At 56.2% G+C, this 14163-nt stretch overlaps 1 protein-coding gene across 1 annotated transcript; it reads left to right on the forward strand.

The window, feature by feature from the left end:
• Nucleotides 1-312: 312 nt before the first annotated feature.
• On the forward strand, nt 313-8325 carry LOC102374629 (C-type lectin lectoxin-Thr1-like). Its single transcript, XM_006039260.1, has 7 exons — nt 313-383; nt 844-923; nt 1402-1496; nt 3600-3737; nt 4875-4989; nt 7332-7403; nt 8105-8325. Exons 2-6 carry the CDS (start codon nt 857-859, stop codon nt 7397-7399), a joined length of 483 nt encoding a protein of 160 aa, XP_006039322.1. The 5' UTR covers nt 313-383; nt 844-856; the 3' UTR covers nt 7400-7403; nt 8105-8325.
• Nucleotides 8326-14163: the final 5838 nt, after the last annotated feature.

Here is a 14163-nt window from a genome sequence, read left to right on the forward strand (position 1 = left end):
AATAGGGTTCCCTCTGCAAGGAGGTTGTGGACACTTGTGCAGCGTGTGCAAGCACACGGGCTGTCCCCAGGAGACATGGTTCCCTCCCCTGGGTGCAAATGGGATCAGCAGTAGCTCCTGGCCAGCACCTGCAGCATTGGTGTGGAAGAGAGAGGAGGGGCAGAGAGTGGGGCAGGCAGGAGGCAGGGAGGGGCAGGGGGCAGGGGCAGATTAAGATCAGCTGAGGAGATGCGGAGCTGTGGGCTGGCCCTGCCTGCTTTGCATGTTCACACCTTTCCCTGATCCCCTCCCTCCTGCCTGCCTATAAACCCGCTGGGCACCAGCTGTGGGCACCGGCTGCACCAAACCCCCTGCTCCGGACCAGACCCCAGAGAGGTGCACAGGTGAGTCCTGAGCCCTGGCCCTGGCCCTTGTCCCCTCCGAGCTGGGGCCAGGCCTTAGGAGCAGTCCTGGCCGGGGTTCAGGGGGCCGCACGTGCTGTGCGTGAGGCACCCTGTGGAGGAGTCGCTGTGTCCCCCTGCCCCACAGCAATGTCCTTGCACCCGGCCCCGTGGGTCAGTGCTGAGCACCCGCTCCCTGGAGACCTGCTCCCAGGGTCCCTGCCCTGTGTTGCCCTGCAGTGCTGGAGGCAAAAGAGAGGAGGAAAGTGGAAGGGAGGGTCAGTGGGTCTGCCGCCGAAAGGACCATGGCCCCAGACACAGGTCAGAGACCCCTGCCCTGTGAGGGATCTCACTGGGTCCTAGGTTTGGGGCCAGGCCAGAAACTCCACCTTGGGAGGCAGGGAGAGGTCACTGTGGGGCACAATGTGGGCTCCCAGGGCCCATCTCCCCTGTTTACCCCCAGGACAAGTGAGGAGATGAGGACCACTGCCCACCTCATCCTGTGCCTCCTGGGCTGCCTGGTGCTGAGCCCCGGGCTGGAAGGTGAGTCCGCGCCACGCTGGAGCCCCCGGGCTCTGCTTCCCTTGGCAGGGAGCGCGGTGGTCCCGCTCAGGCTCCCCCAACCCCTCGGCAAGAAGGGCCCTTCCCCAGAGACCCCAGAGCCAGGCTGCAGCAGGGACCAGCGTGTCTGCCCAGGAGACAGGGTCCCCGCCTCAGCACCAAGGAGAGATGCTGGAGCTGGGATACTGCCCTACCCCTGCCTCTGCATCCTCCTGCCCTGAGAAATGCGACGGTGGGCTCTGGGGTCTCACCGGGGTCCCCAAATCCCTGATCTTCCTCCCAGTCACCTCCCCCGGGCATCTCCTCATGTGCCCTGTGCCTAGGGGCTGCTTTCACCCCCTCCTCCCCAGGCCTGGCTCTGCTGCCCCCGCCCTCAGTAAAGCAACCGCTCTGGGGCTGGGGGAGCCTCCACCAGGGTGCCTTTTCCCCTCACTGCCTGCCCATCACTGTCTCTGTGCAGGGACTAAGACCCAGGTCTGTCCCAATGGCTGGCTACACTTTCGCCACAAATGCTATGGATACTTCAAGGAGAAGATAACCTGGGCGAATGCTGAGGTGAGCGCTAGGGGGTCTGGGTGCGGGGTGCCAGGTTGGGATAGGATGCTCTGTGGGATGGGAAGTTGGGGGCTCCCTGCATGGGCAGTCACCATGCTAGGTACAGCCGGGCTGCAGATGGAAAGGAGCTGGCTGCCAAGGGCCCCAGCACAGCCTAGGGGCAGATGTAGGCTCCCCGTGGGAACCGGCTTCTAAACTGGGCTGGACTGAGAGCAGTGCCTGCCAGCATGGAGCGCAGGGGTGTGCCTTCACCCACCTCTGCCAGGGTGAGCTGCCCTCTTCAGCACGGCCGGGAGGCACCTCCGTTCCTTAGGTCCAGCCTGGGGTCCCTTGCAGCACTTAACACCCCACTTCTGTTTGCAAAATGCACAACAAGCGGCATGTCCTTTTTCTACCGTAGCGTGGCCTTCCCCTGGGCACATGGCAGCGCTCTGGGCACAGCCCTCCCCAGTCTGGTGGCAGTCAGCCACTCACCCCCTAGGCACCCCCTGGAGAGAGCCCGGGGTACCGGGAGAGATGAATCTTGCCAGTTCTCTAGAGGGGCAGACACTCTCCCTCTCTGTGTGCGTGTGGACAAGGAGCAGCCACAGGTGATGCCCGGGAGGTCTCACCAGGCAGTGACGATTGCACTGGGGGGGGGTGGACATCCAAACAGAGGTACAGGTGCTGGCAAGTCTGGACCAGTGGTTCCCTACTGGAGCAGCTCCCGGGCTCCAAGGCCCTGGGGGCAGAAGTCTTTTTTAAAGACTGACTGGAGAGATTGCCAGCGACAGACAGATCAGACAGGGGATACAAGGAGCATTTTGGCCCAAGGACTTAAATGTATACAACAGGTAACCTGGCACCAGTGGGTTGCTCACAGAGGGTAAGTCCAGAGCCGGCAGCAAGGGCATTTCAGAGCGACAGTCACATTTTGCTGAGGGATGAGGTTTCGGTTCCTGGTCAGAGGCGAAGTGCAGCCAAGGGGCTGCAGGCAGTGTGGGACAGGACAGGCTAGTGCAGGGAAGGGCCCAGGACTAGGAGGGGAGTGTCTGGGAGAGCTCATCTCTGGTGCAGGGGCAAGTGGGAAGAGGGGTCTGAAGTGGAGGGGAGGGAAGCAGCTCCTTCCTCCTTTCACCCTGGAGCCTGTGGCAGGCCAGTAGTGGGTGTTCCTGCACTGATCTACCCGTCTCACTGTGCCTAAGCAAACACCAGTGCTTCAGGTGTCTTCCCTGGGGTACCTATGTCCGGCCAACCCCCTTCCTGGAGGACACCCGCAAGCCCGGGGTAACCGCTGCCACCACCTAGGCCTGGGTCTTTGTTAGGGCTCTGTGCAGCCCATGGTACGTAGACCCTGTGGACCTTGCAGGTGCTTAACCCACCATTGTACTTTGGGGTGCTTCTTTTAGCCTGAAGCGTTCACAAGTAGCCTCATGTACAGGAGGAAGGTACAAAAAAACATGGGCTCATCTTAGCACGCGGAGCAAAGAGGAGCTAAACAAGCTTGCCTCACCCCTCTCAAGCACCCACACAGCGAGGCATGCTATAACAGATACCTTTATTGATCAGAAAGGGAAGAGTGAGGACGGAATACAAAACAATGGAAAATTAATAAAAACCCACTTGAGCAAATCAGAACGGGCTTGTTGGCCCTTTCGATACAAGTCTCGTTCACTGAATCTTAAGATACCAGCTAATTTCAGGTAAGTCACTCACATGTTCATCCAGAGACTGATAGAGCTCTGGAGGCTCATTTCTTGTTTCAGTGCCCCAAAATGTCTGACCCCTCCAACATGACCCCCTTTTAAAGTTTTTGGGACCTCATCACTAAGTTCCGGCCACAAATCAATATCCTCAGACCACGGCTGATGCAGGCTGGTCAGCTGGAAAAACATCGGCAACCTCAGGTAAAATGACCAGTGCCTCCCGGGTATTTGGGCGGGAAGTGGGAACAGACTCAGAGCAGGGAGGCAGACACGGAGGGTGATTTCTTCACATAGCCAGGCTGGAGAGAGGCAGCAGCAGGCGCTCCCTCCCCTTCCCCTCCCAATGCCCAGGCAGGTGCTGCTCTCGCTCCTCCCTGCCCTGGGAGCTGCAGACACAGCTGGCTTCCTCCTGTCACAGGCGGAGTGTCAGAACTACTGCCCAGGGGCCCATCTCGCCTCCGTTCTCAATGAAGCAGAAACAAATGTCCTTGCTGGATACATCTCAACAAACAGCCCTGCTGGGAACGTATGGATCGGGCTTCATGATGCTTCTGCGGTGAGTGCCTGCTGCCCCTGTCCACCTGCCGTGGCCCTCCCCAGTTCTGGATGGCTCCTTTCAGTCCCCAGGGCCTCTGCAGAGGCTCCCTGTGCATGGGCTGCCCAACCTGGGGCTTCCCTCCTCCCGCTGCTCACCCTCGGGCAGGCAAGAATGGGAGTCCTGGGGTCGGTGGGAGAGAGGGGGAGTCCTGTGGCGCTGCCCTGCACAGGACCAGGCTGAGGGTTTCTGCTGCGTCTGGTTTCTGACTAGTGACTGTGTCCTGCAAGCGGGGGCTGGACCCGGTTCCCTCCCTCTAGGACACAGCACCTCATTGCTGGGGCCAGAGTCGGGCTCCCTCTTGCTCTGTATTTGTCTGACCCAAGCCACTGCCCTTCCCCTGCCCAGGGCAGTGCTTCACAAGGCGGGGCGCAGGGCAGGGCCACCCCAGTGCGGTGCCGGCTGGTGGCTAAGGGCTGCGCTGGGAGGGAGAGGGTGGGCTTAGCTCCTTCAGGCTGTGGGGACAGCCCAGGTCTCCTCCTTGCTGGACAAGTGCTCTAGCCCCACGGCTCTGGTGCCAGCAGTGGGTAGTCCCATCACTACCCCTGGGGTCAAGCGTGTCCGTGGGCACTGAGCGCAAGGTGAACCATGGGAGTTAGGGACGCCTGCTGGATCCTGCCCCCGGGACAGTGATGCTGAGGCTGTGCTTGAGCAAAGGGCTGAGGGGGCTGATGCACCGAAATGCCTGGCGCAGGCCGTACGGGGCCGTTGTGAGTGTGGGAGCAGCTGAATTCAGAGGCTCAGGGATGGTTTTGCTACAAGTCAGAGCCATGTGCAGCCACTCAGGCGCCAAAGAGATGAGGCTGGTTCTGTGCATTGGCCGCGTGGGCCGAGGGGCTATAATCCTGCTTCAAGGGCATGTGAGGTCGGACACTTCTTGGCTGGCTCGAGCTCTAAACAAGGGTTGTGTGTCAGCTCCATCAGTGTCCCTGGGCCTGTGCCCTGATGCTGCCTTTTGTTCATCCCCTCCTAGCAGCCCTTTTCCATCTCTCCCCACGCAGCACGGGCTATTCTGGATATAATGATTTTTGGGGGTGCCCACAGCCCATATTTCCAAAGGATGTCCCCTCCTTAACATTTCCCTCCTCCTGCTTACAGAACAGAAAGTGGCAATGGACAGATAGCTCCATCTCCAACTATAAAGCTTGGGCACCAGGGGAACCTAACAATTGGATGGGGAAAGAGCGCTGCACAGAGCTCTTAGCTTCCTCAGGTAAGCAGAGGCCCTGATTCACAAGGCTTGGCAGCCTAATGGACACCCCGGCTCCAATATGTTGTGGCCAGTGGCAGGAAAGGGGCCTGCTTTCTCACAGGATTTACCCCAGGCTGCAATAATTGACAGGATGTGCATGAATGCACATGCATGTTCACACGATATACACATGCATGCGGAGGCCATCCATCCTGGGGTAGGTGACTGGTGTCTGTAAAAGGGCAGTAATGGCCAGGAGCAGCTGTTGTGCCACTGTGCTACTATGTGGTGCTGGTGGCTACAGACGAGGATGCAGGCCTCTCTGGCCGGCACCTGTTCACCTGCTCTGGTCCTTGCGGGTGCAGAGCTGGAAAAGCCGTGACAATATGGATTGGCATCAGGAGGGTCATAGATTCATAGACTCATGGAGGTTAGGGTCGGAAGGGACCTCAATAGATCATCGAGTCCAACCCCCTGCCTAGGCAGGAAAGAGTGCTGAGGTCAGATGACCCCAGCCAGATGCTGATCCAGCCTTCTCTTAAAGACCCCCAAGGTAGGGGAGGGCACCACCTCCCTTGGAAGCCCATTCCAAATTCTGGCCACCTTCACCATGAAAAAGTTCTTCCTGATATCTAGCCTAAATCTGCTGCCAGTTTGAGACCATTGTTCCTTGTTACCCCAAGAGGCGCCCTGCTGCACAGAGGGCCATCCATCCTGGGGTAGGTGACTGGTGTCTGTAAAAGGGCAGTAATGGCCAGGAGCAGCTGTTGTGCCACTGTGCTACTATGTGGTGCTGGTGGCTACAGACGAGGATGCAGGCCTCTCTGGCCGGCACCTGTTCACCTGCTCTGGTCCTTGCGGGTGCAGAGCTGGAAAAGCCGTGACAATATGGATTGGCATCAGGAGGGTCATAGATTCATAGACTCATGGAGGTTAGGGTCGGAAGGGACCTCAATAGATCATCGAGTCGAACCCCCTGCCTCGGCAGAAAAGGTTGCTGGGTCTAGATGACCCCAGCTAGATGCCTATCTAACCTCCTCTTGAAGACCCCCAGGGTAGGGTCAGTCCATGGCTACCTTCCCAGCATTAGACGCCACCCCCTGCTGACCATGCCCAGCCGGAGTCTCCATGGGGCTGACAGAGCGATCTGTGCATGCAAGAACGATGGGACGTAATTCTGACACCGGCCACAGAGAGACACGCAGGCCCGTGGCAGGACACTTCTGCCCCCCGGGCACTGCTTCACTGACCTCAGGGCAGCTGCTCTCTGGGAGTGAACTTTTGAACACCAGCTTGAATGGGAAGTTTCCAAGTAAGAAATTGTCCACACACTGGACTGTGTTAGGTGAGGTTTAAATGGGGGTTGCGGGTTCTTACCCCATCCCCTGGGTTAGCTTCCATGACTGGCTCTGTGTCTGTGGGTCAGTGGCTTGTTTGCTTCTCCCAGCACTGTCCCTCTCCCCTCCCTCTCCCTCCTCTTTTCCCACCTCTGTGTCCAGATCAGTCCTCCACTTCCTACCCTGCTCCATGCTGTCCTCTCACAGCCCCCACAGAACGAGTTCACCAAACCTTGTGCTCATTGTCCATATAATTTAGTTATATCTATATTGTCTTCATCTGTGCAAGTGTGCAGGGGTCTTGGACTGTGCAGGAAGGGGCTTGCACATGGTGGCACCAGTGCAAACACCCTTGATTCTGGCTGGGAGGCCTGAAGAAGAGAGAAAAAGAAAACAAGCTGGTCCCTAGTACCTAACTGCAGAAGCCGGGGCTGGAGCAGTGGTTGGATGGTGCGCGTGTGTGTGTGCGCGCGCGTGTGTGTGCACAGGGGCCGGGGCACTGACTGCACTGCACGTGTGTGTGCCAGTGTGAAGAAGCCAAGAGACAGTGCAAGACCTGGGGTGTCTGGAGAGAGGGCTGGGGGTTGGCAGCGTCTGGCTGGAAGAGCAGAGCTGGGCACGGAGCGAGGGAGCTGCGCCCTGCTGTGGGATGGTGCCGTGTCCAGGGAACAGGACACAGTGCAGCTTCCTTGCAACAGCTCCGGATGGCACCAAAGGACCCAACTCCTGTACTTGGTTTCTTTCTTTCTGGTAACAGGCTTGTGGGCACCATGTCCTCTCCCAGGGACCGGGCAAAGGGCAGCAGAGTTTGTCATAAGTGCACCCAGAGCCTGGTCTGCTGTTCCCGCCGCTCCTCTCATGGGTGTGGGGCCTGTCCCCTCCACCCCTGGGTGTTCAGGGCACTGTCTCCACTCTGCCCTGCCCCAGGGTCAAGGACAGGAGCTCGGATCAGGTCCCAGAGCAGGGGTTGGAGTGGGGGGCCCAGCCTGTCCCCCTCCCCTTGGTAACTGCTGTGTTGTCTCCTAGGGTATAAGCTATGGAATGATGTTTCCTGCAAAGTAAGTAGAGGCTTCATCTGCAAGTACCAGCTCTAAGCAGGTGAGACATCTGTGCACTGTAGCAGTAACCCCTCCTGAGGGTGGGTGCATCATGCCCCTTGCACATGCAGGAACGACTGCCTCAGGAGATGGTTTTGTGAGGCTGGATCCTGTGAGCCTTGCTGTAGGTTGCAGTGATCCATGCTGTGGGTGTGAAACCCCCTTTCAAAGAGCTGAGACATTCGTGTCACCTCTGCTCACCCCTCCCTTGCCCCGTGTCACCCAGGCTCACTCTCTCATCTCCCAGACATGGCAGTGTAATTGCAACGGCCATGAACACTCTCGCGTGCAGGCAGCTGCCCATGTGTGAATGCGTGTCACCTTCCCCATTGCCCTCTCTGCATGGGCAGGCCCCCTTTCCTGCCCTGTCCCCAGCTGGATGGGGCAGGATGGTGCTGCCAGGGGCTCCTCAGGCTTGGAGCAGTCTTTAAGCAGCTGCGTTCATGGCTCCTCTGCCCTTGTCCTGAGAAAGCAGCCCTCCCTGCCCGCAGGGAGGAAGGACACAGGGGGAGGCACTGGAGTGGGAGCAGGAGCCTGGGTTGGACTTGGACCCAGGTTGCCCCGGGATGGGTGGTTTCAGGGACCCACATGGAGGCCTTTGCAGAGGCCAGGGATTTCCAGACAGAGCTGCCCCTGCCCTGGGATCATCATGCCCATTCGAAGGGTCTCCCCAATGGCTCACAGTGACACTTGCTCTTGCAGGAGTACACCAACTCCTGGGATGTGAGCGCATTGAGTCCGGCAGCTCTTCCAGGGAGACCCGTCCTGCAACCAGCCTGCTGTGCCCCCTCCCCACACTGCTGTGCCCATCCGTGCCAGTCCCGCTATCCTCTGCCTCCTCTCGCTCTGCTGGGATCCCACATCTCTCCTCCCCTCCTCTGCATGGTCCCAGCACAAGGCAGTGATAATAAATTTCCCCTTAGCATTCAGTCCTGTGTGTGTCTCCTGTGGGCCCTGCCTGCCTGCGAAGGGGAAGGGGCCACGTGTCTCCCATGGCTGTGCCGGCAGCTCCCCTTACCCAGCGACTTGAGGGGAAGGGAGGCAATGGGGAGGGATGGGGAGGGCCGTGGCATAGTGGTTATCCTGCGCTGCATTGCCACCTGCCCTTGCACCTGGCTGCCATCGGCACTTTTCTGCCCTTCCCCTGGTCAGACCATGGGTCTCCAGCCCGGGGTCTGTGCAAGGAGGCCCATGGGGAGGGACGGACAGTGCAAGGGTCTTACCCAGCATCACACAGGTGTGAGGGAGGGAGGCAGGGCTGGGTGGAAACACCGACCATAGCAGGTTTGTGTCACGGGTGCAGTGGGAGCAGGGAGCTGCACACCTGCCATGGGGGAGCAACCATCAGTGCATGTCCATGGTGCCACGATGGGGTTGGGGTCAGTGCAGGGGCTGTGCCTAAACTCTTGGGGAAGATTGTTGCAACACGGACCCCATATTTGTAGTGCAGATTATCCCCCCACGAGGGGAGGCAGGATTCAAAAAGCAGTTCGGGAACTCAGGAGAGTTTAAGGCTCCCCTTAAAACTGGAGCATCTTGCTGCCCCTGGGGTGAAGAGAGAGATGTGTGTGCTGCATGGCAAGGGTTGGGAAAGCCTGCAATGTGGTCCCACCCCGTGGTTGCCTGCTGGACATAGGGTGGCCATCAAGGGACCTCAAGAACACAGGACAGCTGCATTCAGGGCAACTCCACCACCACAAACATTGTGTTTCCTGAGGCTGGGGGGCACGGCGAGCTCTCACAGGCGGCGGTGTCAATGTCGGGGGCATGGCGGTGGCGAGCGGGAAGATCCCGCAGGTGGCCAGGGTGGGAGGGAGGGTGCCGAGCAGTAAAAAATAGAGGCCATAAAGGAGTCTGGTTTTGAGAATTTGTGCTTTGCTGAGTTCTTTGTGAAAACAGCCTCTGCTGACTGCAAGATGCTGGGCCTGCATGGGATAGCTGCAGCCTGCAAGTGTGTGATGAGAGCCCTCCCTCCGTTTGTCAGGCATAAGTTGTGGTGACTGGTTATTCATTATAACTAATTAATTAGGGATTTAATACATTGAGTATTTAACATGGCATCTACAGTATTAGCTTTGTATTCATTGATTTGAACATCCTTTGGGTGTAAATAGTTATCGACTGTTATTCTTGCATAGACTCATCCTTGTGAATTGTAAATAGAGAATTTCAAATGTCTGATATTTGTCACTGTTCATTTGCACATAACAATTTTCCCCTGTATACAATTAAATTCTGTAAATAGTTATTTATAGTTTCCATTGTAAAGGGACCCTCTCCTCTCAGGGAGCCTCCGGCCACTCCTAGGTGAGCTGGTCAGGGGGGCTGCTACTTGGCACCCCAGGTCCCGAACAATTGGACATGGCCACGGTTAGCAGTGCACGCTGAGGGTTACACCTGTAAACCAGGAAAGAAAATCCAACAAAATTGCTAGGGTAGGACAGGTTGGGGAGCTGTGCCCTCACAGGGAACCTCTGTCTCATGTCTCTTGCCCCTTGGAGAAGATTATGAAATAACTCCATCCCAGCCCCTTCTTTTTGGGTTGTGTTTTCTTCTTCTCTCTCTCTCTGTCCAGGTGTCTATCAAAACGGTTGCTATGGGATCCGGGGGCAGGGGGAAATTTCCTCTCCCTGTATCCTGATCTATTGTTAAACTTCCTTCCTTTGACCTGGGAGGGGGTTCCTAAGGCAGTGGTCCCTCCTCAAGGTGGGGGCTGACTGGTCAGCATCAGAGATGCTCAGAAAATACCTGATGTTGGTTGGGTCCAGGTGGTGAGGTCAGACAGGTTATAAAGAGGGTCCCTCTATCGTGGGGGAGAGAGAGAACGTCTGGTCACTGCATCAAGCCAAGGCCTCCAGAGCAAGCTCAATGAGTCTCTGGATGAACTTGTTGTGGTGGGCCAGTAGGGGGAGCTCCTGCGTTGAGCCTCCAACCTCACCATGCCCGTCCACCTTCCAGACTCGACATGTGTCTCCAGGGGTGCCTAAGCCCTGACAGACCCCCTTTTGAGCCCCACCGCAGAGTCCGGGGGTAACGTGTGCTGCCACCACCCCAAGAAGGGACTGTCTGGGGCCTGTGTCCTCGGGGAAATAGAGGCACTTCCCCAAGTTGGGGGCCAAAAAGGATAGTCTCCCTTAGCCCGCAGATGCAAGGGGCCTCCTAGGCATAATTAAAGCCACCCCTCAATAAGTCTCCTACACCAGTCACAAAGGAGAACTTTACTGGTTACAGAGGGTAGGGTTAGACTAGGGTACAAGGTAGAGCAATATCAGAAATCCCATCGAGCAAACTCCTGTGCCTGGGGTAGCCTTTGATCTCACATCTGAGTTACTGCAAGCTGTATATCTAGGTGGATCTCAGGTAGCTTACTGACAAGTACCATCCGGAGGCAGATGGAGATTCCCTCTGGAGGCAGGCAGCTCCTTGATCATGAGTTTTGAGAGAGAAAGCAAGTTTCAGATGGTACAGCTCTTCTTTGTTCCTGAGTATCCCTCATGGCTGCTGCCCCCCTCCTCCTGGCAGTCCTTAACTTATATAGCCCTTATGACCTCATTTACCTGGTCCAATGGAGGCCAGCACCGGTTGGCTGTCAGCCAACCAATTTGAAATACATCACTAGTTGCCGGGCAGACTCTAGCCTACCAGGAAGGAAGCCCCTCACCCAGGTATGTGATGCCAGTCTCGTCGGCAAAGGGAGCAGGTTTCCCCCTCCCTCAGGAATGTATCCAGCTCAGGTTACCTAAAGAGAGAGGGTAAGGATGTGTCTCTCTGCTGGGCCCATCCCAATCACCATTGTCACATAGCAGAGTTTTGGGGGGAGAAACAAAGGTGGCTTTCTGCCACACTTGTGAGTAACTTACCTGAAATGTAACTAGGAATTAAGAATCTAGTGCTTTAGTCACGTGTCAAAAGGCAACACGCCGCTTCTGTTTGCTCAGGGTTTGTCTGTTGATACTTGCCTGAGCTGTGCCTCTCCCCATGCCTACCCTCTCCCGTAAATTAAACTATCCACTATAGAAAGCCTTGTTGTACCTGCTTGAGAGAGATTAGGTAAACCTTCTAGCTCCCTTTTGCTCGGCTGCCTAAGAAAGACTAGTGTTAATGCTCCGGGATAATTCCATGGTGAGCTAAGCACCCACAAGTTCTACAAGGCCTGTGTACCTTGGCGGGGCACAGAGCCCTGACAAAGACCGGACCCCAGGTGGGAGCCGCAGATACCCCAAGCTTGTGGATGTGCTCCAGGAAGGGGGTCAACTGGATGTAAGTGCCCAAGGGGAACTGGCCCGCCACACATGGTAGTAGCTGTGGCATCCCACAGCCTCTTGTCTGGAAGGTGTAATTTTGGGGAAGGAGGTAGAGTCACTGAAAACCCTTGAGCAAACTAGTCTTTAATTTGGCATTGGGTCAGCTGCACAGGGTAGCTAGCTAGGATGGCTGACAAGTATGACCACCTGACCGTGGATGGCCTGGTGAAGGCAATGAAAAGGAGAGGCCTCCAAATTAAGAAGGGGCAAATGAAACAGGTCCTGATTAAAGCCCTGTGGGATGATGATCAGTCCAAGGGACCTCCCTCCCCAGTTCTGAGTGGGGATGAAGCCTCTTCCAACAGGCTTCCTGATGAGAACTCCAAGGAGCAGTCTCCCCTCCCAACCCAAGAGCTGAACTCCAGAAATACAGGATGGAGCTAGCTGAAAAAGAGGCACCGCACCAACATGAGGCCAAACAACACAAGCACGATGAGTGCAAGCTTGAGCTCGAGTGGCGCAGGATGAAGCCTCACAAGCTGGAGCTAGAATAACCTTACAGCAAACAGTGTGGTTAGTTAGCCTTTGATCACGCATGTCCTTTACTGCAAGCTATATATCTAGTTCGGTTCCCAGTACTTTACTCACAAGCATCATCCAGAGGCTGGCTGAGCTTTCCTCTGGAGGCAGCAGTTCCTGGTGTGTCAGTCAGTTACATGAAAGAGAGAGAGCGAGCTGCAGATGCTGAGCAGCTGTGTGTGTCTTCATCATGGCTGCCCCCTCCCCCGGGCAGTCTTAGCTTATATGGACCTTTTGACATCACCGTTGGGGCCCAATGAAGGCCAGGTGTTGTTGGGTATTAACCAATCAATTTAAAAAGTATCACTGGTCAACTCAGAGATGGACATCTCTTGAGCCACTACCCCTCTGCCATGAGGTCACTGCTTAGAACAATAGAGAAGTTAAACCCACACTCTGGTTACCTGCAGGTTCTCCCATCTGCAGTAACCATGGCAACCAAATTGACAGACAGGTGATAAAACAATAGCAAGGAAAAGCCTAATAGCAGCATCTGGGAAGAGACTGAGATGACATTTTGCCAGTCTCCACTTGCAAACTTGCCACCCTGAAACAACTCGTCATCGGAAGTCCCTCGAAGTCGAGGATGACGTCCATCAGGCTCGATGGGTCCTCAGGTGGCTGAGGAGCCCAATTCTGGATACACACATTCTTTGGCAATGGGGGCACGTTGTTGTGAGGGGGAGTGGGATTCGCAGCCCTGGGGTTGGTCTCCTTCTCCATCCTCTGCCGCCACTGTTTCACCTCAGCATTGAGTCGTTGGGCCTTGAAGTGGTGCGTGGCATGGTGGACCAGGTGCAGTCAAACCGAATGGTCAGTAACTTGTTCCTCCCAGCCATTGGTGTTGATGCGTCTGTGCTTGAGGGTGACCTTGACTGCGTCTTTCAAAGATTCATAGACATTCAGGCTGGAAGGGACCTTGGAAGATCTTCGAGTCCAGCCCCCTGCCCCAGGGGCAGGAATTCAGCAGGGGTCATAGGATCCCAGCAAGATAAACATCCAAATGTCTCTAGAAGGCATTTAAAGTAGGTGCTTGAACCACCTCCAGCAGCAGTCTATTCCAGACCTTGGGGGCTCGGAAACCAAAGAAGTATTTCCTTACGTCCAGGCGGAAACACTTGTGGTGGAGTTTGTGGGTTTGACCTTGTCACCCCTTGGGGCGCTCTGGTGAACAGACGTTCCCCCAGCTCCTGGTGAGCACCCCTGATAAACTTATAGGTGGCCACCAGATCACCCCTGAGCCTGCACTTCTCCAGGCTGAAGAGTCCCATGGCTCTCAACCTCCCTTCATAAGGTCTGTTATCCTGACCTCTGATCGTGCGCGTGGCTCTTCTCTGCACTCTCTCAAGCTTCTCCACATCCTTTTTGAATTGTGGAGCCCAAAACTGGACGCAATACTCCAGCTGCGGCCTCACCAAGGCCACGTACAATGGGAGAATGACGTCCTGGGATTTGACGCATCTGTGGATGCAAGCCAGTGTTTTGCTCGCTTTACTAGCCGCAGCATCGCATTGAAGGCTCATGTTCATCTTGTGGTTAATCATGACCCTCAAGTCCCCTTTGTCTGTAGTGCTAACCAGCCTAGCACTGCCGAGCCTATAAGCATGCTGCAGGTTTTTCTTCCCGAGGTGGAGAACCTTGCATTTTTCAGTGTTAAACAACATCAGGTTCTCATCCGCCATTTGCTGAGTCTGTCGAGGTCTGCCTGGATCGCCCTCCTGTCCTCAAGTGTGGACACTTTACCCCAGAGTTTGGTGTCATTGGTGAGCTTGGCCAGTCCACTTCTGACACCAATGTCCAGATCATTATTGAAGATGTTGAATAGTATAGGCCCTAGGACAGAGACTTGAGTGACCCCACTGGTCACAGCGCACCAAGACGATTGGCTCCCATCGACCACCACCCTCTGCGTCCAACAATGGAGCCAAATCCCCCGCC

This window comes from Alligator sinensis, unplaced genomic scaffold, assembly GCF_000455745.1.
Source record: "Alligator sinensis unplaced genomic scaffold, ASM45574v1 scaffold1972_1, whole genome shotgun sequence".
In the NCBI taxonomy this organism is placed as follows: domain Eukaryota; kingdom Metazoa; phylum Chordata; order Crocodylia; family Alligatoridae; genus Alligator; species Alligator sinensis.